The sequence below is a fragment of the Sprattus sprattus genome (genome assembly GCF_963457725.1).
Source record: "Sprattus sprattus genome assembly, chromosome: 17".
Taxonomy (NCBI): Eukaryota; Metazoa; Chordata; class Actinopteri; order Clupeiformes; family Clupeidae; genus Sprattus; species Sprattus sprattus.
In genome coordinates this window covers 1,023,539-1,041,038 of record NC_137915.1, presented here as the reverse complement: position 1 = coordinate 1,041,038, position 17,500 = coordinate 1,023,539, and the positions used below count along the sequence as shown (strand labels likewise).

General features: G+C 46.2%; 3 protein-coding genes across 3 annotated transcripts in view; 2 read left to right on the top strand and 1 right to left on the bottom strand.

Annotated features, from left to right (window-relative positions):
* Window positions 1-1,133, top strand: part of vps26b (VPS26, retromer complex component B) — a 6,860-nt gene extending 5,727 nt beyond the window's left edge. Inside the window, exons 6-7 of the mRNA XM_080855556.1 lie at window positions 417-559; window positions 974-1,133. Of these exons, the coding sequence (XP_080711682.1) occupies window positions 417-559; window positions 974-1,108 (278 nt within the window). The 3' untranslated portion in view covers window positions 1,109-1,133. The remainder of the gene's footprint in view (window positions 1-416; window positions 560-973) is intronic.
* Window positions 1,134-3,651: 2,518 nt separating this feature from the next.
* thyn1 (thymocyte nuclear protein 1) lies at window positions 3,652-8,529 on the bottom strand (the record flags this gene model as incomplete). Its single annotated transcript, XM_080855009.1, has 7 exons — window positions 3,652-3,695; window positions 5,193-5,343; window positions 7,152-7,247; window positions 7,528-7,620; window positions 7,816-7,884; window positions 8,180-8,382; window positions 8,484-8,529. 7 exons carry the CDS (start codon window positions 8,527-8,529, stop codon window positions 3,652-3,654), a joined length of 702 nt encoding a protein of 233 aa, XP_080711135.1.
* A 401-nt stretch (window positions 8,530-8,930) lies between these two features.
* The window catches only part of acad8 (acyl-CoA dehydrogenase family, member 8), a 12,852-nt gene continuing 4,282 nt past the window's right edge, over window positions 8,931-17,500 (top strand). The window contains exons 1-8 of the mRNA XM_080855186.1: window positions 8,931-9,057; window positions 9,999-10,099; window positions 10,354-10,523; window positions 12,270-12,379; window positions 14,287-14,363; window positions 14,598-14,735; window positions 14,974-15,109; window positions 16,583-16,680. Of these exons, the coding sequence (XP_080711312.1) occupies window positions 8,943-9,057; window positions 9,999-10,099; window positions 10,354-10,523; window positions 12,270-12,379; window positions 14,287-14,363; window positions 14,598-14,735; window positions 14,974-15,109; window positions 16,583-16,680 (945 nt within the window). The 5' untranslated portion in view covers window positions 8,931-8,942. The remainder of the gene's footprint in view (window positions 9,058-9,998; window positions 10,100-10,353; window positions 10,524-12,269; window positions 12,380-14,286; window positions 14,364-14,597; window positions 14,736-14,973; window positions 15,110-16,582; window positions 16,681-17,500) is intronic.

Here is a 17,500-nt window from a genome sequence, read left to right as displayed (position 1 = left end):
GCACCAATCAGGAGGAGCGCTGACTAGCTGTGCACCAATCAGGAGGAGCGCTGACTATCTGTGCACCAATCAGGAGGGGGACTGACTAGCTGTGCACCAATCAGGAGGAGCGCTGACTATCTGTGCACCAATCAGGAGGGGGACTGACTAGCTGTGCACCAATCAGGAGGAGCGCTGACTATCTGTGCACCAATCAGGAGGGGGACTGACTAGCTGTGCACCAATCAGGAGGAGGACTGACTAGCCGTGCACCAATCAGGAGTAGCGCTGACTAGCTGTGCACCAATCAGGTGGGGGACTGACAAAGGTCAAAGAGCCAGACCCAGCTTGGCCTGCGGGGTGTGTGTGTGTGTGTGTGTGTGTGTGTGTGTTTAACACCTAAATGAATTTGATCTGGTTCTGTCTGTCTCTCTCAGGAGAGTCGATTCCCATCCGGTTGTTCCTGGCGGGCTACGAGATGACGCCCACCATGAGGGACATCAACAAGAAGTTCTCCGTCCGCTACTACCTCAACCTGGTGCTCATCGACGAGGAGGAGAGGCGCTACTTCAAGCAGCAGGTACACTGCCCCTAGTGGCCAATGTTATATACCCTAGTAGCTACTACCTCAACCTGGTGCTCATCGACAAGGAAGAGAGGCGCTACTTCAAGCAGCAGGTACACTGCCCCTAGTGGCCAATGTTATATACCCTAGTAGCTACTACCTCAACCTGGTGCTCATCGACAAGGAAGAGAGGCGCTACTTCAAGCAGCAGGTACACTGCCCCTAGTGGCCAATGAAATAGACAACACCATAGTGGCCAATGTAACAATAACCATGGTTGGGTCTGTTGCCCCCATGGTTTGGTCTATTGCCCCCATGGTTTGGTCTATTGCCCCCATGGTTTGGTCTATTGCCCCCATGGTTTGGTCTATTGCTCCATGGGTATGAGGGTTTCTATCTCTTCTCACTGGTCTCTGCTCTGCTCCACAGGAGATCACCCTCTGGAGGAAAGGAGACATCGTCAGGAGAAGCATGTCCCAGCAGGCCACCATAGCCTCGCAGAGATTCGAGAGCCCCTCCGAGAGAGTGCAGGAGCCAGCCAAGGACAAGGAGGACAGCAGCTAGGCTGGAGCCCGAGTCCGAGCGAGGGGGCCCCCACGATGAGCCCGGGTCCGAGGGGGGGTGGGTGGGTTTGGGGGGCCTGATGGCCGGCCCCCTCAGCGCTATCGTCGTCACTGTTCTGGTAGCTTCCAGTTTTTGTGTAATTCTAGCTGCTTCAAAAGGGATCAGAGGAATCAGATACTTCCCCCCCCCCATAGCACCTCTCTCTCGACAGGCTCTGGAACTCAGCCAGATGTGGGCCGAATGTGAGCCGGAGCCCGTCCGGAGGGAGCTGGTATGGGGGGCAGCCATGAGGGAATAGCTAGCGGGGGACAGCCTGTGTGGGCTTCTCAGGGGATCAAGTGAAGTTCTTTGTAATGTGAGCTTAGTTTTGTACAACATGGATCTGAAAAAAAATATGCAACACAAAAAAAGGTGTACTCAACAGCACCCTCTAGAGGAAGTACCTAACAGCATCATCAAGAGGGTGTACTCAACAGCACCCTCTAGAGGATGTACTCAACAGCACACTTCTGGAGGGTGTACTCAACAGCCCCCTCTAGAGGATGTACTCAACAGCACACTTCTGGAGGGTGTACTCAACAGCACCCTCTAGAGGATGTACTCAACAGCACACTTCTGGAGGGTGTACTCAACAGCCCCCTCTAGAGGATGTACTCAACAGCACGCTTCTAGAGGGTGTACTCAACAGCACCCCCTAGAGGGTGTACTCAACAGCACGCTTCTAAATTGAACAAACCTTTTCTTTTCTCATGTATGGGTTGGAATGTATAGTATATTTTTGATACGTTTAACTCCACGTGCACCCGCCCCATTCCGCTCCCGTTGGATTGAAGGAGAGAGAGAGAAAGAAAGAAAGAAAGAAAGAAAGAGAGAGAGAGAGAGAGAGAGAAAGAGAAAGAAAAAGAAAGAGATGTTGCGTTCTCTTTTTAAACATTCCATTAGATAAAGTCGATACCCCAGGCATTCCTATCTGACCTTCATAATCATGTTCATTTTAAGGATACTATTTTTTTTTGCACTAACAATTTAAGTATGCTTTGCTGTCCTTTCAAGTGTTCTGAGGCTATTCCATGTGACTCTGCACTGGGGAAAACAAGTGTGTGTGTGCCATGACCCCAGGGTCGTCTCCGCGGCGACACCCGGCAGGTCCTGGATCAGTTGAACCATGACCCCAGGGTCGTCTCCACGGCGACACCCTGCAGGTCCTGGATCAGTTGAACCATGACCCCAGGGTCGTCTCCACGGCGACACCCTGCAGGTCCTGGATCAGTTGAACCATGACCCCAGGGTCGTCTCCACGGCGACACCCTGCAGGTCCTGGATCAGTGTACATTCTAACTAACATTCTGCGGGACTAGGGCTTTGACCATTGTATAGAGCTGGACATACAAACATGTGAATACTTAAAAAGAAAAAAAGATCTACTATTTTGTTCTTTGTTGACCTCTGTCTTTTAAAACTGTCTTTTAAATCCAGTAACTTCTGCAATGACCTTTCTGATTCTCTGAGACAAAGGTCTTTTGTTTGCCGTACGAGTAGGGTTGTCTTCAAGAGCAAGTAGCCAAATAAAATTAAAAATTAAAAAAACACACAAAAGAAATAACCAACCAATCATGAGGCTTCCACTGCTCAATGTGCTTGTTTTTGTATTGCATTTTCACTTTTATTACCATACACACATACTGAAAGCACAGAGGAGGCGTGCACACACACACACACACACACACACACACACACACACACATACTGAAAGCACAGAGGAGGCACACACACACACACACACACACACACACACATATACTGAAAGCAAAGAGGAGGCGCACACACACACACACACACATATACTGAAAGCAGAGGAGGCTCTCTTGTATGTACCTTACTGATTGATTACTGTTGACAGTATTCTAATATGAATCATGTGTAAATGTGTCCAGTCTTAAGAATTAACAAAGAATCTAGACCAGTCGACTCCGACTGGAGGTAGGATAAGTCTCCTGGTGTATGTGTGTGTATGTGTGTGTGTGTGTGTGTGTGTGTATGAGGGAACACTTCTGAAATTACTCATAAATATATATATATATATAACCTCTTGCTCTTCTGTCTGTGTGTGGGAGTGTAACACGGCTCTCTGAGTGTGTGTGTGTGGGAGTGTAACACGGCTCTGTGAGTGTGTGTGTGTGGGAGTGTAACACGGCTCTGCTGCCCCTTGTGTGTGTGGAGGCGTAAGGAGCCCTCTGGTCAAATAAACTTCTAATCTGTCAACTCAAAACCGTCTCCCTCTGCGTCTCTTTGAACATGGACCGCTACACCGAGGCAGCACAACAGAACACACAACACATGTCTCACGATGTCTCTCGAGTGAGTGCCAGTGAGACAAACGCAGACGCTAAGGTCCAGTTAACACCTGGCTAACTGTAGAAGGATTTAGGAACTATAAAACAATATCAATATAATATCAAAATAATGATCTGAAGTGTATGATCTTCGTTTACAGAATGTGACTTGTGGTTTCTCCCGGTGGTTCAGCGGTGGCGCACACCTCATCATGGCTCTTCGTCTTCCATACTCAAGACAAAATTGAATTCCTCTGAAAGAAAAAACAACAGGCAGTGTGTTAGGAAATCATGGCATACTTCGCTTATGAGAGTAGTTATGGTTGTAAGGTCACCAAATTACACCAAATTGCTTCAGCACAGCCAAATTCTTTAAGACTTGGCAACCAACATCTACGCAGTAGACGGCATACAGGTAACAAAGTAACATATACCAAAAATAACATCAACAACAGTTTGAAATACAAGTTGTGGGCTATAGCTGGATGCAACCATGATGCCTTCGTATGGCTGCTATATAATACTGTGAGAGCCTCAACTTTTAGCATGATGCTATTAGCATATAGGCTGCTATATAATACTGTGAGAGCTACAACTATTAGCATGATGATATTAGCATATAGGCTGCTATAAAACACTGTGAGAGCCTCACCTATTAGCATGATGCTATTAGCATATAGGCTGCTATATAATACTGTTGAGCCTCATCTATTAGCATGATGCTATTAGCATATAGGCTGCTATATAATACTGTGAGAGCTACAACTATTAGCATGATGATATTAGCATATAGGCTGCTATAAAACACTGTGAGAGCCTCACCTATTAGCATGATGCTATTAGCATATAGGCTGCTATATAATACTGTTGAGAGCCTCATCTATTAGCATGATGCTGTTAGCATATAGGCTGCTATATAATACTGTTGAGAGCCACACCTATTAGCATGAAGGTAATGGCCAATATCAGCTCTGACTTGATCTATAGACTAAAGTCCTACAGTTCATCCGGTTCAGAAGCTCACAATACCAAGGACACTGACTGCCAGGGATGAGTACTGAGAGACTATGGGGACTGTAAGACTAGGAGTACTGTGAGACTACGGGTAGGTGACTAGTACTGTGAGACTGAGTATGTGATGAGTACTGTGAGACTATAAGTAGGTGAGGAGTACCATAAGACTATGAGTACTGACTACTATGAGTACTGAGAGACTATGGGCAGGTGATGAATACTTTAAGACCAGTGGTCTCAAATTTAGGCCTGCGGGCCAATTCCGGCCCCCCAAGCGATTTTATCCAGCCTGCAAAAGTTCCATCGATTTAAATGGGCCACCCCAACGTTTACCGTCAAAATCTGGCCCCCCAATGACTAGACTGGTCGCTCATCAGCCCCAGGTTAATTTGAGTTTGAGGCCCCTGTGTAAGACTATGAGTACGTGATGAGGGCTGCCTAACTGCGGGCTGGCGGCTCCCCGTCCTTACCTGCAGTGAGAGCCAGGCCCTGGTGAGGGGAGCCATCCTTACCTGCGGTGAAACCTGGCCCTAGTGAGGAGAGCCATCTTTACCTGCGTTGAGAGGCTGCACGGAGAACCATGTCCTTCAGTCCTTAACCTAACGTGTAGAGGTGTGTGTGTACATATGTGTGTGTCTCTTACTGTACTCACACCGGGGCTTTAACCTAATGTGTAGAGGTGTGTGTGTGTGTGTGTGTGTGTGTGTGTGTGTGTGTGTGTGTGTACATGAGAATACCTTCGGTGAGAGGCTGCACGGAGAGCCGGGCCCTGGTGAAGAGAGCCATGTCCTTCAGGGGACCGCCCTTGGCCTTGTGCTGCAGGTGCAGCTTCTTCAGCTCCGCCAGAGACACGAAGTGCGTCAACGTCCGCTCGTACTGCACGTCCACCTGAGGGAGCCGAGAGGACACACACACACACACACACACCTTTAGGAGCGGAGAGGGGAAACACACACACCTTCAGGAGCCGAGAGGACACACACACACACCTTCAGGAGAAAAAAACACCAAAGTACCAGAGCAACATTGGTGGCAAACTATCTTTTAACCTGAGAATCCCACGCGTCATGAATCCAGGCAGTCTGTGTTCTCCCGCTGGAGAGATAAGACTGGATGCAAAAGTGTTCTAACATATAACACCTGCCTCGACACTGCTAGAAAGAGGCTGTGGATTTAACACTACAGCGTGGCAGGCTAATGCCTGGTTCTTCTGAGCTAAAATAGAACCTCACTAATACTCAGGTCAGCACTACAGACAGATAGAACCTCACTGACACTCACTACAGACAGATAGAACCTCACTGACACTCACTACAGACAGATAGAACCTCACTGACACTCACTACAGACAGATAGAACCTCACTGACACTCAGATCAGCGCTACAGACAGATAGAACCTCACTGACACTCACTACAGACAGATAGAACCTCACTGACACTCACTACAGACAGATAGAACCTCACTGACACTCACTACAGACAGATAGAACCTCACTGACACTCACTACAGACAGATAGAACCTCACTGACACTCACTACAGACAGATAGAACCTCACTGACACTCAGGTCAGCACTACAGACAGATAGAACCTCACTGACACTCACTACAGACAGATACAACCTCACTGACACTCACTACAGACAGATAGAACCTCACTGACACTCAGGTCAGCACTACAGACAGATAGAACCTCACTGACACTCACTACAGACAGATAGAACCTCACTGACACTCACTACAGACAGATAGAACCTCACTGACACTCAGGTCAGCACTACAGACAGATAGAACCTCACTGACACTCACTACAGACAGATAGAACCTCACTGACACTCAGGTCAGCACTACAGACAGATAGAACCTCACTGACACTCACTACAGACAGATAGAACCTCACTGACACTCACTACAGACAGATAGAACCTCACTGACACTCAGGTCAGCACTACAGACAGATAGAACCTCACTGACACTCAGGTCAGCACTACAGACAGATAGAACCTCACTGACACTCACTACAGACAGATAGAACCTCACTGACACTCACTACAGACAGATAGAACCTCACTGACACTCACTACAGACAGATAGAACCTCACTGACACTCAGGTCAGCACTACAGACAGATAGAACCTCACTGACACTCACTACAGACAGATAGAACCTCACTGACACTCACTACAGACAGATAGAACCTCACTGACACTCACTACAGACAGATAGAACCTCACTGACACTCACTACAGACAGATAGAACCTCACTGACACTCACTACAGACAGATAGAACCTCACTGACACTCAGGTCAGCACTACAGACAGATAGAACCTCACTGACACTCACTACAGACAGATAGAACCTCACTGACACTCACTACAGACAGATAGAACCTCACTGACACTCACTACAGACAGATAGAACCTCACTGACACTCACTACAGACAGATAGAACCTCACTGACACTCAGGTCAGCACTACAGACAGATAGAACCTCACTGACACTCACTACAGACAGATAGAACCTCACTGACACTCACTACAGACAGATAGAACCTCACTGACACTCAGGTCAGCACTACAGACAGATAGAACCTCACTGACACTCACTACAGACAGATAGAACCTCACTGACACTCAGGTCAGCACTACACACAGACCTCTGCTCCGGTACAGCTGAGATGCGGAGCTTCTTACCATGCTCCATTTGGGATTGTCCGGCTTGCTGGAAGCATCGTAGTGCGCGTCTTTCTTGTCAAACTGGGTGTGATCCACATAAGCCTCCTTGACAATCTAGGAAAATAATCACAGATCAGTCCCATGACAGATGATCATGTCATGCTGGGAGGCTCACGCCAGACAACAGGCATCACTGGAGTGGATCTGGCACAGGCGTGGCCCAGACCTGGCTCACATCCTCCTTTTTCTAGACTTGCGCCATTTTACGCAAGCCTATTGTTCTGGGTGTGAATTGCTTGGCAACCGCCCCAACGCAACGCGTAAGCACCTAGCAATTCATGCTCCCTTTAGAAGCATGCTGGCCCCTTAAGGCCTTACATCATGGGAGCATCACCTTCATGAGTCCTGCAACCCCAGGCTCCTTGCAGTTGCTGTGGTAGAAGAACGCCTGGTGACCGACCTTCATGTCCCGCATGAAATTACGAGCCTGAGGAGAACGGAGAAACAGCCATTCAAATGCTTAACGTAAATACTAACGTATGGTCTGCAGATGTTATTTATGTAAAAGAAAATGTATCTGGCTTCGTTTGAAACTGACTGACATCACAGTTGCCAAACATGCACCTCAGCATCGCGCTTAATGTCACGGTCAATGTCAGAAGACTTCGGTCATCCTTTATACCTGGTAGTTTCGGACTCCATCCCAGCAGTCGGTCTGATCGGGGAGGGCCTTAAGATCTTCGATTCCAAACTATAAATAATAAAGTATAAACGATGAATAGTTAGGCAACAGCATATACGTTTCACCCTGCTGATTAATGCACCTCATGTAGATGTATTGCTTTTTTATTATTTTGTATTTATTATGATATTTATTAATCTATGAATTGTTATTTATTATTATTTAGCTGTGGAAGAAGTCTGTTGCTGCCTCTAGTGTCTCGTTGTCTTTGTGACAATGACAATAAAGAACTTTGAACTTTGAACAGCATCTACGTTTCACCGAATGTAAGCATTGTATTAAGGTTACCACACACAGTAGCTACCTTCATATCGATTCCTTTCTCAATTCTGCTCTCGGGTTCCGATTTCATCAGCCAATGACTGTAGGATGCTTTGCTGGGGGAATCTTTCGCCTTGCTCGCTTCTTTCCCTTTGGACTTGGCCGACTGTGCGGTTTTCCTCTTGCCTGTACTCCGAGTCGCTGTTTCGGGAGTGTTGTCTTCACTGCCTGAGTCAGCCTGGACAGCTAACATATAGGAAAACATCGTCATACAGATCAGCGGTCTCTACAACAAACGCTTTCACGTAATATTTCAGTTTAGACATTTTTAACTTGCGGGGACTTACTTTTGGTGGTATTTTTAGCGCCACGTGCCCTCTTTTTGGGGGGCATGTTTTTGATGGCAATGAAAAGTTAGTAATACAGGGTCGCTCCGTCTTGTTTGATGCAGGCCGTCAGGAATGTCAAGCCTGTTTGCGGTATAAAGGTGATCTGTCCTGTGTAGACTACTGACACGCTTTTCCCGCGCCGAGTTTAATTTGTTACGCAATGTTATGATCATCCATGGGATGCTTCCGTCAGAGTGTGTGTAGCCTAATAAATAGTGAATATATGACGAATACTTCAGAAAACACCGAAATAAGACATTGAAACTGAGTTTAGTGTTATTCACGTAGATGTAATTACACTTTTTTTTTCTGGCAGTCGCCTAGTTTAGTCGTAAAGCTCCTGGCTGACCTAACTTGAACTACTCCTGTCAAAACTACATTACCCATAAGCAGTGTGATGTAACAACCAAAATCATCATGGCGGCCGTCGGGACACTATCAAGATTTGTCAGGTTAAGTTCATTTGTTGGCAAAAGTCGGCGTTTAACATTCAACAGAATACAGAGACGAGGAATTGCAACCTGCATTGATCGTAAGTTTTACAAAGATGACATGAATAATTGTATTGCTGTATTTCATGCTAAGAGGTGGTCTCTTAGGTAAGATAACATTGAGGATTCAGAATGGGTTAGATCATAGACATTAGGGTTAAGTTAGATTTGGCGACAATATAACATGTTCGTTGTTGTTCTGTTACGTTAATATGACCGTCGCGGAAATCATGGATAAACCACTTCGGTCAAATGAATGAAGATGATGGGTAAAACAGTGCGACACCCTTGATGGATACCTCCCTCAGTGGGCAGCGAGTCTATAAATAATATTTGACTAATGTTAGCTTTTAAATAGTTGATTTCTCGTTTTCACTGTACCGAAACGACTCTGCAAACTGAAATTGAAGTTGTGGGCAAATAGTTAGGATCGCTTTTAACTGAAATTGCGCTGTAAGGTAGGTACAGCCAACCCATTCATTCACGAGGATCATCGACCTTAGAGAGGCATGTCTCCTGTTTGAGGACGTAGTTGTGTTAATGTAAGGTCACATTGCATATTTCTTTAAAATGCGACGAAGGTTTGTCGCCCTTCAACAATTATAAAACCCAGAGACCGTTTAAAGCCGGTGCATGCCAAGTTGTGCATTCTTTCAAAGCCTCTTGCTTATTGTACACGTCACGTGATATGCAGCCAGCCATTCAAGTTGGGGGCGTGCATTTGACGCGGAAGTGTAATTCCTAAGGCTATCACTAAGTATTTAAATCACATTTATGTATGTACTTGTCTTTAAATTACTTCAGAGTGCTTTTCTAAATAGGATATCTACACCAAGACAACTCCAGTCCAATTCAAGTTTGTTCTATCCTGCCCTCTGAATATCTGTGATTTATAAAAGTGGCAAACTTGTGATGTGATTTCTCCTGCTTAAGGGTTGGTCATCAATTCTGCATGTTTCAGTTATCTGTTCTTGTTTCATAGCATCTCTGGGCCTCAGTGATGAACAAAAGGAATTCCAGAAAGTGGCCTTTGACTTCGCAGCCAATGAAATGGCCCCACACATGGCGGAATGGGACGAAAAGGTGTGAATATTTCACTCTATGATTTTTATGATTTCTTTTTTCATTGTTGTCAGACCCAACGCCGCCAGATTCACCCAATAAATGTGATGAACTTCAAATGAAAAGGGCCCATTGCGAATTACGTCACTACAGATCAAATCAGATTACAAATTACATATCATTAAATAAATAAAAAAGAGTGTATTGAGTTATTTCTGAAGATAACCTATGTGATTGCTTAGCCCTGCACCCTAACCTTTAACCCCTGTGAGCAGGAGATCTTCCCGGTGGAGTGCATGCGTAAGGCGGCGCAGCTGGGCTTCGGTGGGATCTACACGCAGCCAGAGGTGGGCGGCACGGGCCTCTCCCGTCTGGACACCTCCGTCATCTTCGAGGCCCTGTCCACTGGCTGCGTCAGCACCACCGCCTACATCAGCATTCACAAGTGAGCCTCCTTCACCTGTCCGTCATCCACACCGTCACATCAACATCCACACCGCCTACATCAGCATGCATTCACAAGTGAGCCTCCTTCACCTGTCTGTCATCCACACCATCACATCAGCATCCAACTGTCAATCATCCACACCGTCATATCAGCATTTACCAGTGAGCCTCATCCACCTGTCAATCATCCACACCGTCACATCAGCATCCACACCGTCACGTCAGCATCCACATAGTCACATCAGCATCCACACCGTCTCATCCACACTGTCACATCAGCATTCACCTGTCAATCATCCACACCGTCACGTCAGCACCACCGCCTACATCAGCATTCACCATCACATCAGCATCCACCTGTCTGTCATCCACACCGTCACATCAGCATTCACAAGTGAGTCTCATCCACCTGTCCGTCTCCAGTGTTCACCTTGTCAAGACACCCTAAGACATGCTGACTAAGGCTGGCCTATTTCTATCCAAAATGGACACTTCCAAACTGTGTGAATTATTGATTACCCCTTGCATTTCTACCAGAGCAGTTTTTTATGGTGACGCGTGTAGTTTGGGTTAGCGATGCATCTTTAATGAGACACACTGCTGCCGGTCAGATGGATGTCAGGCCGTCCAGAGAGCTGAGCTCATCTCATCAGCCAGACTTACAGCAGCATGCCACTCGCCCCACCCTGAGAGGCAAGGAAGAACAGTCAAGCTACGAGCATGAAACCCTGGTGTAACAATAAATACTACTTTACATACATACATAGGCACTCTGAGATTCCTTTGAATGAAAAGTGCTTTAAAAAATAAAATTAATTATTATTATTATTATTATTATTATTATACAGTAAGAAATATAAAAAAAGAATAAGAAAAGAAAAAGAAGTGCTGGAATGTAACTGCTGTAAGTGCAAGTTAAGCACTAGTCGAACTGCCAGTTTAGGAAGGGAGGTGCTCTCTGAAGATTTGGGTCTATAAAAGCTTCTTGAAGGTAGAGAGGGATGCCCCTGCTCTGGTAGTGCTAGGCAGTTCTAGGCAGTGGAACTACAAATGAGAATAGTCTGGATTGTCGTACAGCATACAGCCTGATTTCACAGAATAAAGGCAGGGATGCTAACTGACGCTAACTCTCTGCTGATTTCACAGCATAAATGCAGGGACGCTAACTCTAACTCTCTGCTGATTTCACAGCATAAATGCAGGGACGCTAACTCTCTGCTGATTTCACAGCATAAATGCAGGGACGCTCACTCTCTGCTGATTTCACAGCATAAATGCAGGGACGCTAACTCTCTGCTGATTTCACAGCATAAATGCAGGGACGCTAACTCTCTGCTGATTTCACAGCATAAATGCAGGGACGCTAACTCTCTGCTGATTTCACAGCATAAATGCAGGGATGCTAACGCTAACTCTCTGCTGATTTCACAGCATAGATGCAGGGACGCTAACTCTCTGCTGATTTCACAGAATAAAGGCAGGGATGCTAACTGGTGCTAACTCTCTGCTGATTTCACAGCATAAATGCAGGGATGCTAACGCTAACTCTCTGCTGATTTCACAGCATAAAGGCAGGGATGCTAACGCTAACTCTCTCCTGATTTCACAGCATACAGGCAGGGACGCTAACGCTAACTCTCTCCTGATTTCACAGCATACAGGCAGGGACGCTAACGCTAACTCTCTCCTGATTTCACAGCATACAGGCAGGGACGCTAACGCTAACTCTCTGCTGATTTCACAGCATGTGTAACTGGATGATTGACACGTTTGGGAACACGGAGCAGAGGGAACGGTACTGTCCAGATCTTTGTACCATGGAGAAGTTGGCCTCGTACTGCCTGACGGAGCCTGGTAAGCCTGAGCGCAACCACACTGTATCCCCCACATAGTCCCCCAGAGGTCTTATATTCCCCCACAGGGTCAAACCCATAGTCCCCCAGAGGTTCTTCTAACACATAGTCTACCAGACGTTATAACACATAGTCCACCCAAGGGTCTAACACATAGTCCACCAGAGGTTCTAACACATAGTCCACCAGAGGGTCTAACACATAGTCCACCAGAGGGTCTAACACATAGTCCACCAGAGGGTCTAACACATAGTCCACCAGAGGGTCTAACACATAGTCCACCAGAGGGTCTAACACATAGTCCACCAGAGGGTCTAACACATAGTCCACCAGAGGTTCCTTTACATCAGGGGTGGGCAATTAATTTCCCCAAGGGGCCACAGGAGAGAGTGGGACTGTTGTGGAGGGCCGGACCAATAGAGCTCCTGCGTCACGTGACTTTTGATTGTCGGACGCCATTTTGGCAGTAAACATTACGACCGGCGCCAGCCTTGAAGAGTTCATACCGAGCGAATATACGTATATAACTAATAATAATAAATAAATAAAATATAAATTAAGGTTGAAAATGACAGCCACTTAGGTTGGGTACGTTCAAAAACACAAACTAGCAAGTTACAGATGCACTGTAGTAGCTACCCAAGATAATAAACAAACATGCTAACGTGACACTGCCGTACCTAGTCAAGCTAATAAACAAACAATGCTAACGTGACACTGTCTATCAAACTGGGATAATTTAATACTTACCCTTGCAGTGATGATGCCAAAATTACAGAGATTAAATATAAGTGACCCATATAACGCTCCTGGGGTGCTTTTCAAGAGCATAACATCCTACAACGAAGAATATATTTACCTGACTTGCGCTACGCTGACATCCACAGCTATCTGCTCAATTTTCCCTTAGTTTATACTGGGGACTCCCTCAGAGCATACAAAGGCTTGGAGGCTTATAAATGGTGTCAGTCCGGCTTCGTAACACAACTTCGACTGTGGAGTCTTGCATCCAAAAACTTGGGCATCATCACTGCAAGGGTAAGTATTAAATGATCCCAGTTTGATAGACAGTGTCACGTTAGCATTGCTTGTTTATTAGCTTGACTAGGTACGGCAGTGTCACGTTAGCATGTTTGTTTATTATCTTGGGTAGCTACTGCAGTGCATCTGTAACTTGCTAGTTTGTGTTTTTGAACGTACCCAACCTAAGTGGCTGTGATTTTCAACCTTAATTTATATTTTTTGAATTTCATACATAGGTTAATCACTCCCAACGGCTAAATGACAGTCAACTGAAGCCGTGACTGCCAGTCAGTGCCTGTCAGATAACTGACGCGATTACTGCCAAAATGGCTACGCCCATCGTTTTTCGGCACGCGACCAGCAACTATGACGACAGGCGCAGGAACTCTATAGGCTGAACTCAATTCAGCATGAAAAATTAGCATGTTTTTGCAGTTTTAAAGCTGTGCCCAGACGACCAATACACATGGCACACACACACACACGAGAGCAAGCTTGCAATGCAATAGTATAGGTATAAAAATGAATAGTAATATCAATTTTTATCGTTTAACGTTTGATTACCCATTGACCTCCGCGGGCCAGTCAGGGACAGCCAAGGGGCCGCACTTTGCCCAGGTCTGCTTTACATAGTCCACCAGAGATTCCTCCACATGTCTGTGTGGTCCCCTGCTCTCCGGTCCTGCATGACCCCCAGCCCAGGCTCAGGACGGAGAGGAGAGGAGAGGAGAGGAGAGGAGAGGAGAGGAGAGGAGAGGAGAGGAGAGGAGAGGAGAGGAGAGGAGAGGGGAGGAGAGGAGAGGAGAGGAGAGGGGAGGGGAGGAGAGGAGAGGAGGTGTGCTGCGCTCCCCTAGTCTCTTGGTGACGTCCTCTTTGTGTTCTCAGGCGCTGGAAGTGACGCCGCCTCTCTGCTGACCACTGCCCAGCTGAAGGGAGACCACTACGTCCTCAACGGATCCAAGGTGCGCTGATTGGATGTCACTGTTTGATGGTTTATTAGCAGTCAATATGCATTATGAAGTTAATTCATCCAAACTGAAGTCTGATTTTCATGGCGCTTTGCCTTTCTTCCTCAACTGTTTACTTGCATCGTAACCCTCTTGTGTGTCCCATCCTCCCTCCCCTGTGTGACCCTGTGTATGTCAGGTGAGTCACTTTAACTGTAACTGTGACCCCTGTCCTGTGTGCTTGTCCAGGCCTTCATCAGTGGGGGCGGGGACACAGACGTGTACGTGGTGATGTGCCGCACAGGAGGGAAGGGAGCGAAGGGCATCTCCTGTGTCGTGGTGGAGAAGGGAACGCCAGGACTCAGCTTCGGCAAGAAGGAGAGGAAGGTGGCTTTATACATAACTATATAGTTTATATATATATATATATACTTATATATATATATATATATATATAATAACTTTACTCTATATAGAGGTTGGGTTTAACTGTCTGTAGATTGTTTTACTCTGCGTGTGTGTAGTCACAGTATTTATGTGTGTTATTTTTAAGATGTCCACCAGGGGGCATAAGTGAATTAGCCCTGTCCTCTGACCTCACTAAAGTTTAGTCTCACCCAATCAGGTGGGGTGGAACTCTCAGCCAACCAGAGCAGTGATATTTGAGGACTGTGCCGTTCCAGTAACCAATCGGCTCGGAGCTGAGGGTCAGGGCTTCAGCATTGCAATGAGGGGACTGAACGGGGGCCGCATCAACATCGGTGAGTCGTCCTTGACTACCTGAGTGGACCGACTTACTCTAGTCTCTCTTATTCACCTGAGTAGTCTGACTTAGTCTAGTCTCTCTTATCCACCTGAGTAGTCTGACTTAGTCTAGTCTCTCTTATCCACCTGAGTAGTCTGACTTAGTCGAGTCTCTCTATTTACCTGAGTAGTCTGACTCAGTCTAGTCTCTCTTCTCTACCTGTCTGACTTAGTCGAGTCTCTCTTATCCACCTGAGTAGTCTGACTTAGTCTAGTCTCTCTATTTACCTGAGTAGTCTGACTTAGTCTAGTCTCTCTTATCCACCTGAGTAGTCTGACTTAGTCTAGTCTCTCTATTTACCTGAGTAGTCTGACTCAGTCTAGTCTCTCTTCTCTACCTGTCTGACTTAGTCGAGTCTCTCTTATCCACCTGAGTAGTCTGACTTAGTCTAGTCTCTCTATTTACCTGAGTAGTCTGACTTAGTCTAGTCTCTCTTATCCACCTGAGTAGTCTGACTTAGTCTAGTCTCTCTATTTACCTGAGTAGTCTGACTTAGTCTAGTCTCTCTTATCCACCTGAGTAGTCTGACTTAGTCGAGTCTCTCTTATCCACCTGAGTAGTCTGACTTAGTCTAGTCTCTCTCTTATCCACCTGTCTGACTCAGTCTAGTCTCTCTCTTATCCACCTGAGTAGTCTGACTTAGTCGAGTCTCTCTTATCCACCTGAGTAGTCTGACTTAGTCGAGTCTCTCTTATCCACCTGAGTAGTCTGACTTAGTCGAGTCTCTCTTATCCACCTGAGTAGTCTGACTTAGTCGAGTCTCTCTTATCCACCTGAGTAGTCTGACTTAGTCGAGTCTCTCTTATCCACCTGAGTAGTCTGACTTAGTCGAGTCTCTCTTATCCACCTGAGTAGTCTGACTTAGTCGAGTCTCTCTTATCCACCTGAGTAGTCTGACTTAGTCGAGTCTCTCTAATTTACCTGAGTAGTCTGACTTAGTCGAGTCTCTCTTATCCACCTGAGTAGTCTGACTTAGTCGAGTCTCTCTAATTTACCTGAGTAGTCTGACTTAGTCGAGTCTCTCTTATCCACCTGAGTAGTCTGACTTAGTCGAGTCTCTCTAATTTACCTGAGTAGTCTGACTTAGTCGAGTCTCTCTTATCCACCTGAGTAGTCTGACTTAGTCGAGTCTCTCTAATTTACCTGAGTAGTCTGACTTAGTCGAGTCTCTCTTATCCACCTGAGTAGTCTGACTTAGTCTAGTCTCTCTTATTCACCTGAGTAGTCTGACTTAGTCTAGTCTCTCTTATGTACCCGAGTTATTCCCTTTCTTTGTATTGATCCTCCTTCGTGTGTGTGTCTTATCCTCTGTGTTTGAGTCCTGGCTTGGAGAGTGTGTTTCATGGGCTTGTGCTGTGTGTGTTCCTACTGTGTGTGTGTGTGTGTGTGTGTGTGTTTCATTGGCTTATTGCTGTGTGTGTTCCTGTAGCGTCGTGTTCTTTGGGAGCGGCTCATGCGTGTGTGCATCTCGCTCGAGATCATCTGCTTGTGCGCAAGCAGTTTGGAGAAACCCTGTCCAGTAATCAGGTAAGAAACACAGCAAACACACCTGGAACCTGACTCAAACACACACACACACACACACACACACACACACCTGGAACCTGACTCTCTCACACACACACACACACACACACACACACACCTAACTCGGAGTGACACAGAGGGCCTTAAACACACCTGTCACCTGACTCAAACACACACACACACACACACACACACACACACACACACACCTAACTCGGAGTGACACAGAGGGCCTTAAACACACCTGTCACCTGACTCAAACACACACACACACACACACACACACACACACACACTACACACACACACCTGACTCGGAGTGACACAGAGGGCCTTAAACACACCTGTCACCTGACTCAAACACACACACACACACACACACACACACACACACACTACACACACACACCTGACTCGGAGTGACACAGAGTGACACGGAGTGCCTTAAACACACCTGGCATGTGACATAGAGTGACACGGAGTGCCTTAAATGCTAGGTTAAAAAACAAATAGTCTAATTGAGACTTTAAAATGATAAGACTTACCTTCAATACATTTAAAGTCACATGTAATGCGTGAATGCAATAATATTTGATCATGCTCCTACTGATATTTGTCATGGCTGTAGAAAATACTGCATTCTCTCCTAGGCTCAATGTTTTGACCGTGGCTATGCCCTAAACTCTGTAATTTATCAGACCTACTGTTAATCACATTAGTATACATGAATGTGCTAGGCTGCACAATCAATTCAATAACGCTAGGGGGCGCTTCAAAACCCTGGACAAAAGGTCAGTTAAAGATCAGACCAATAACAAAA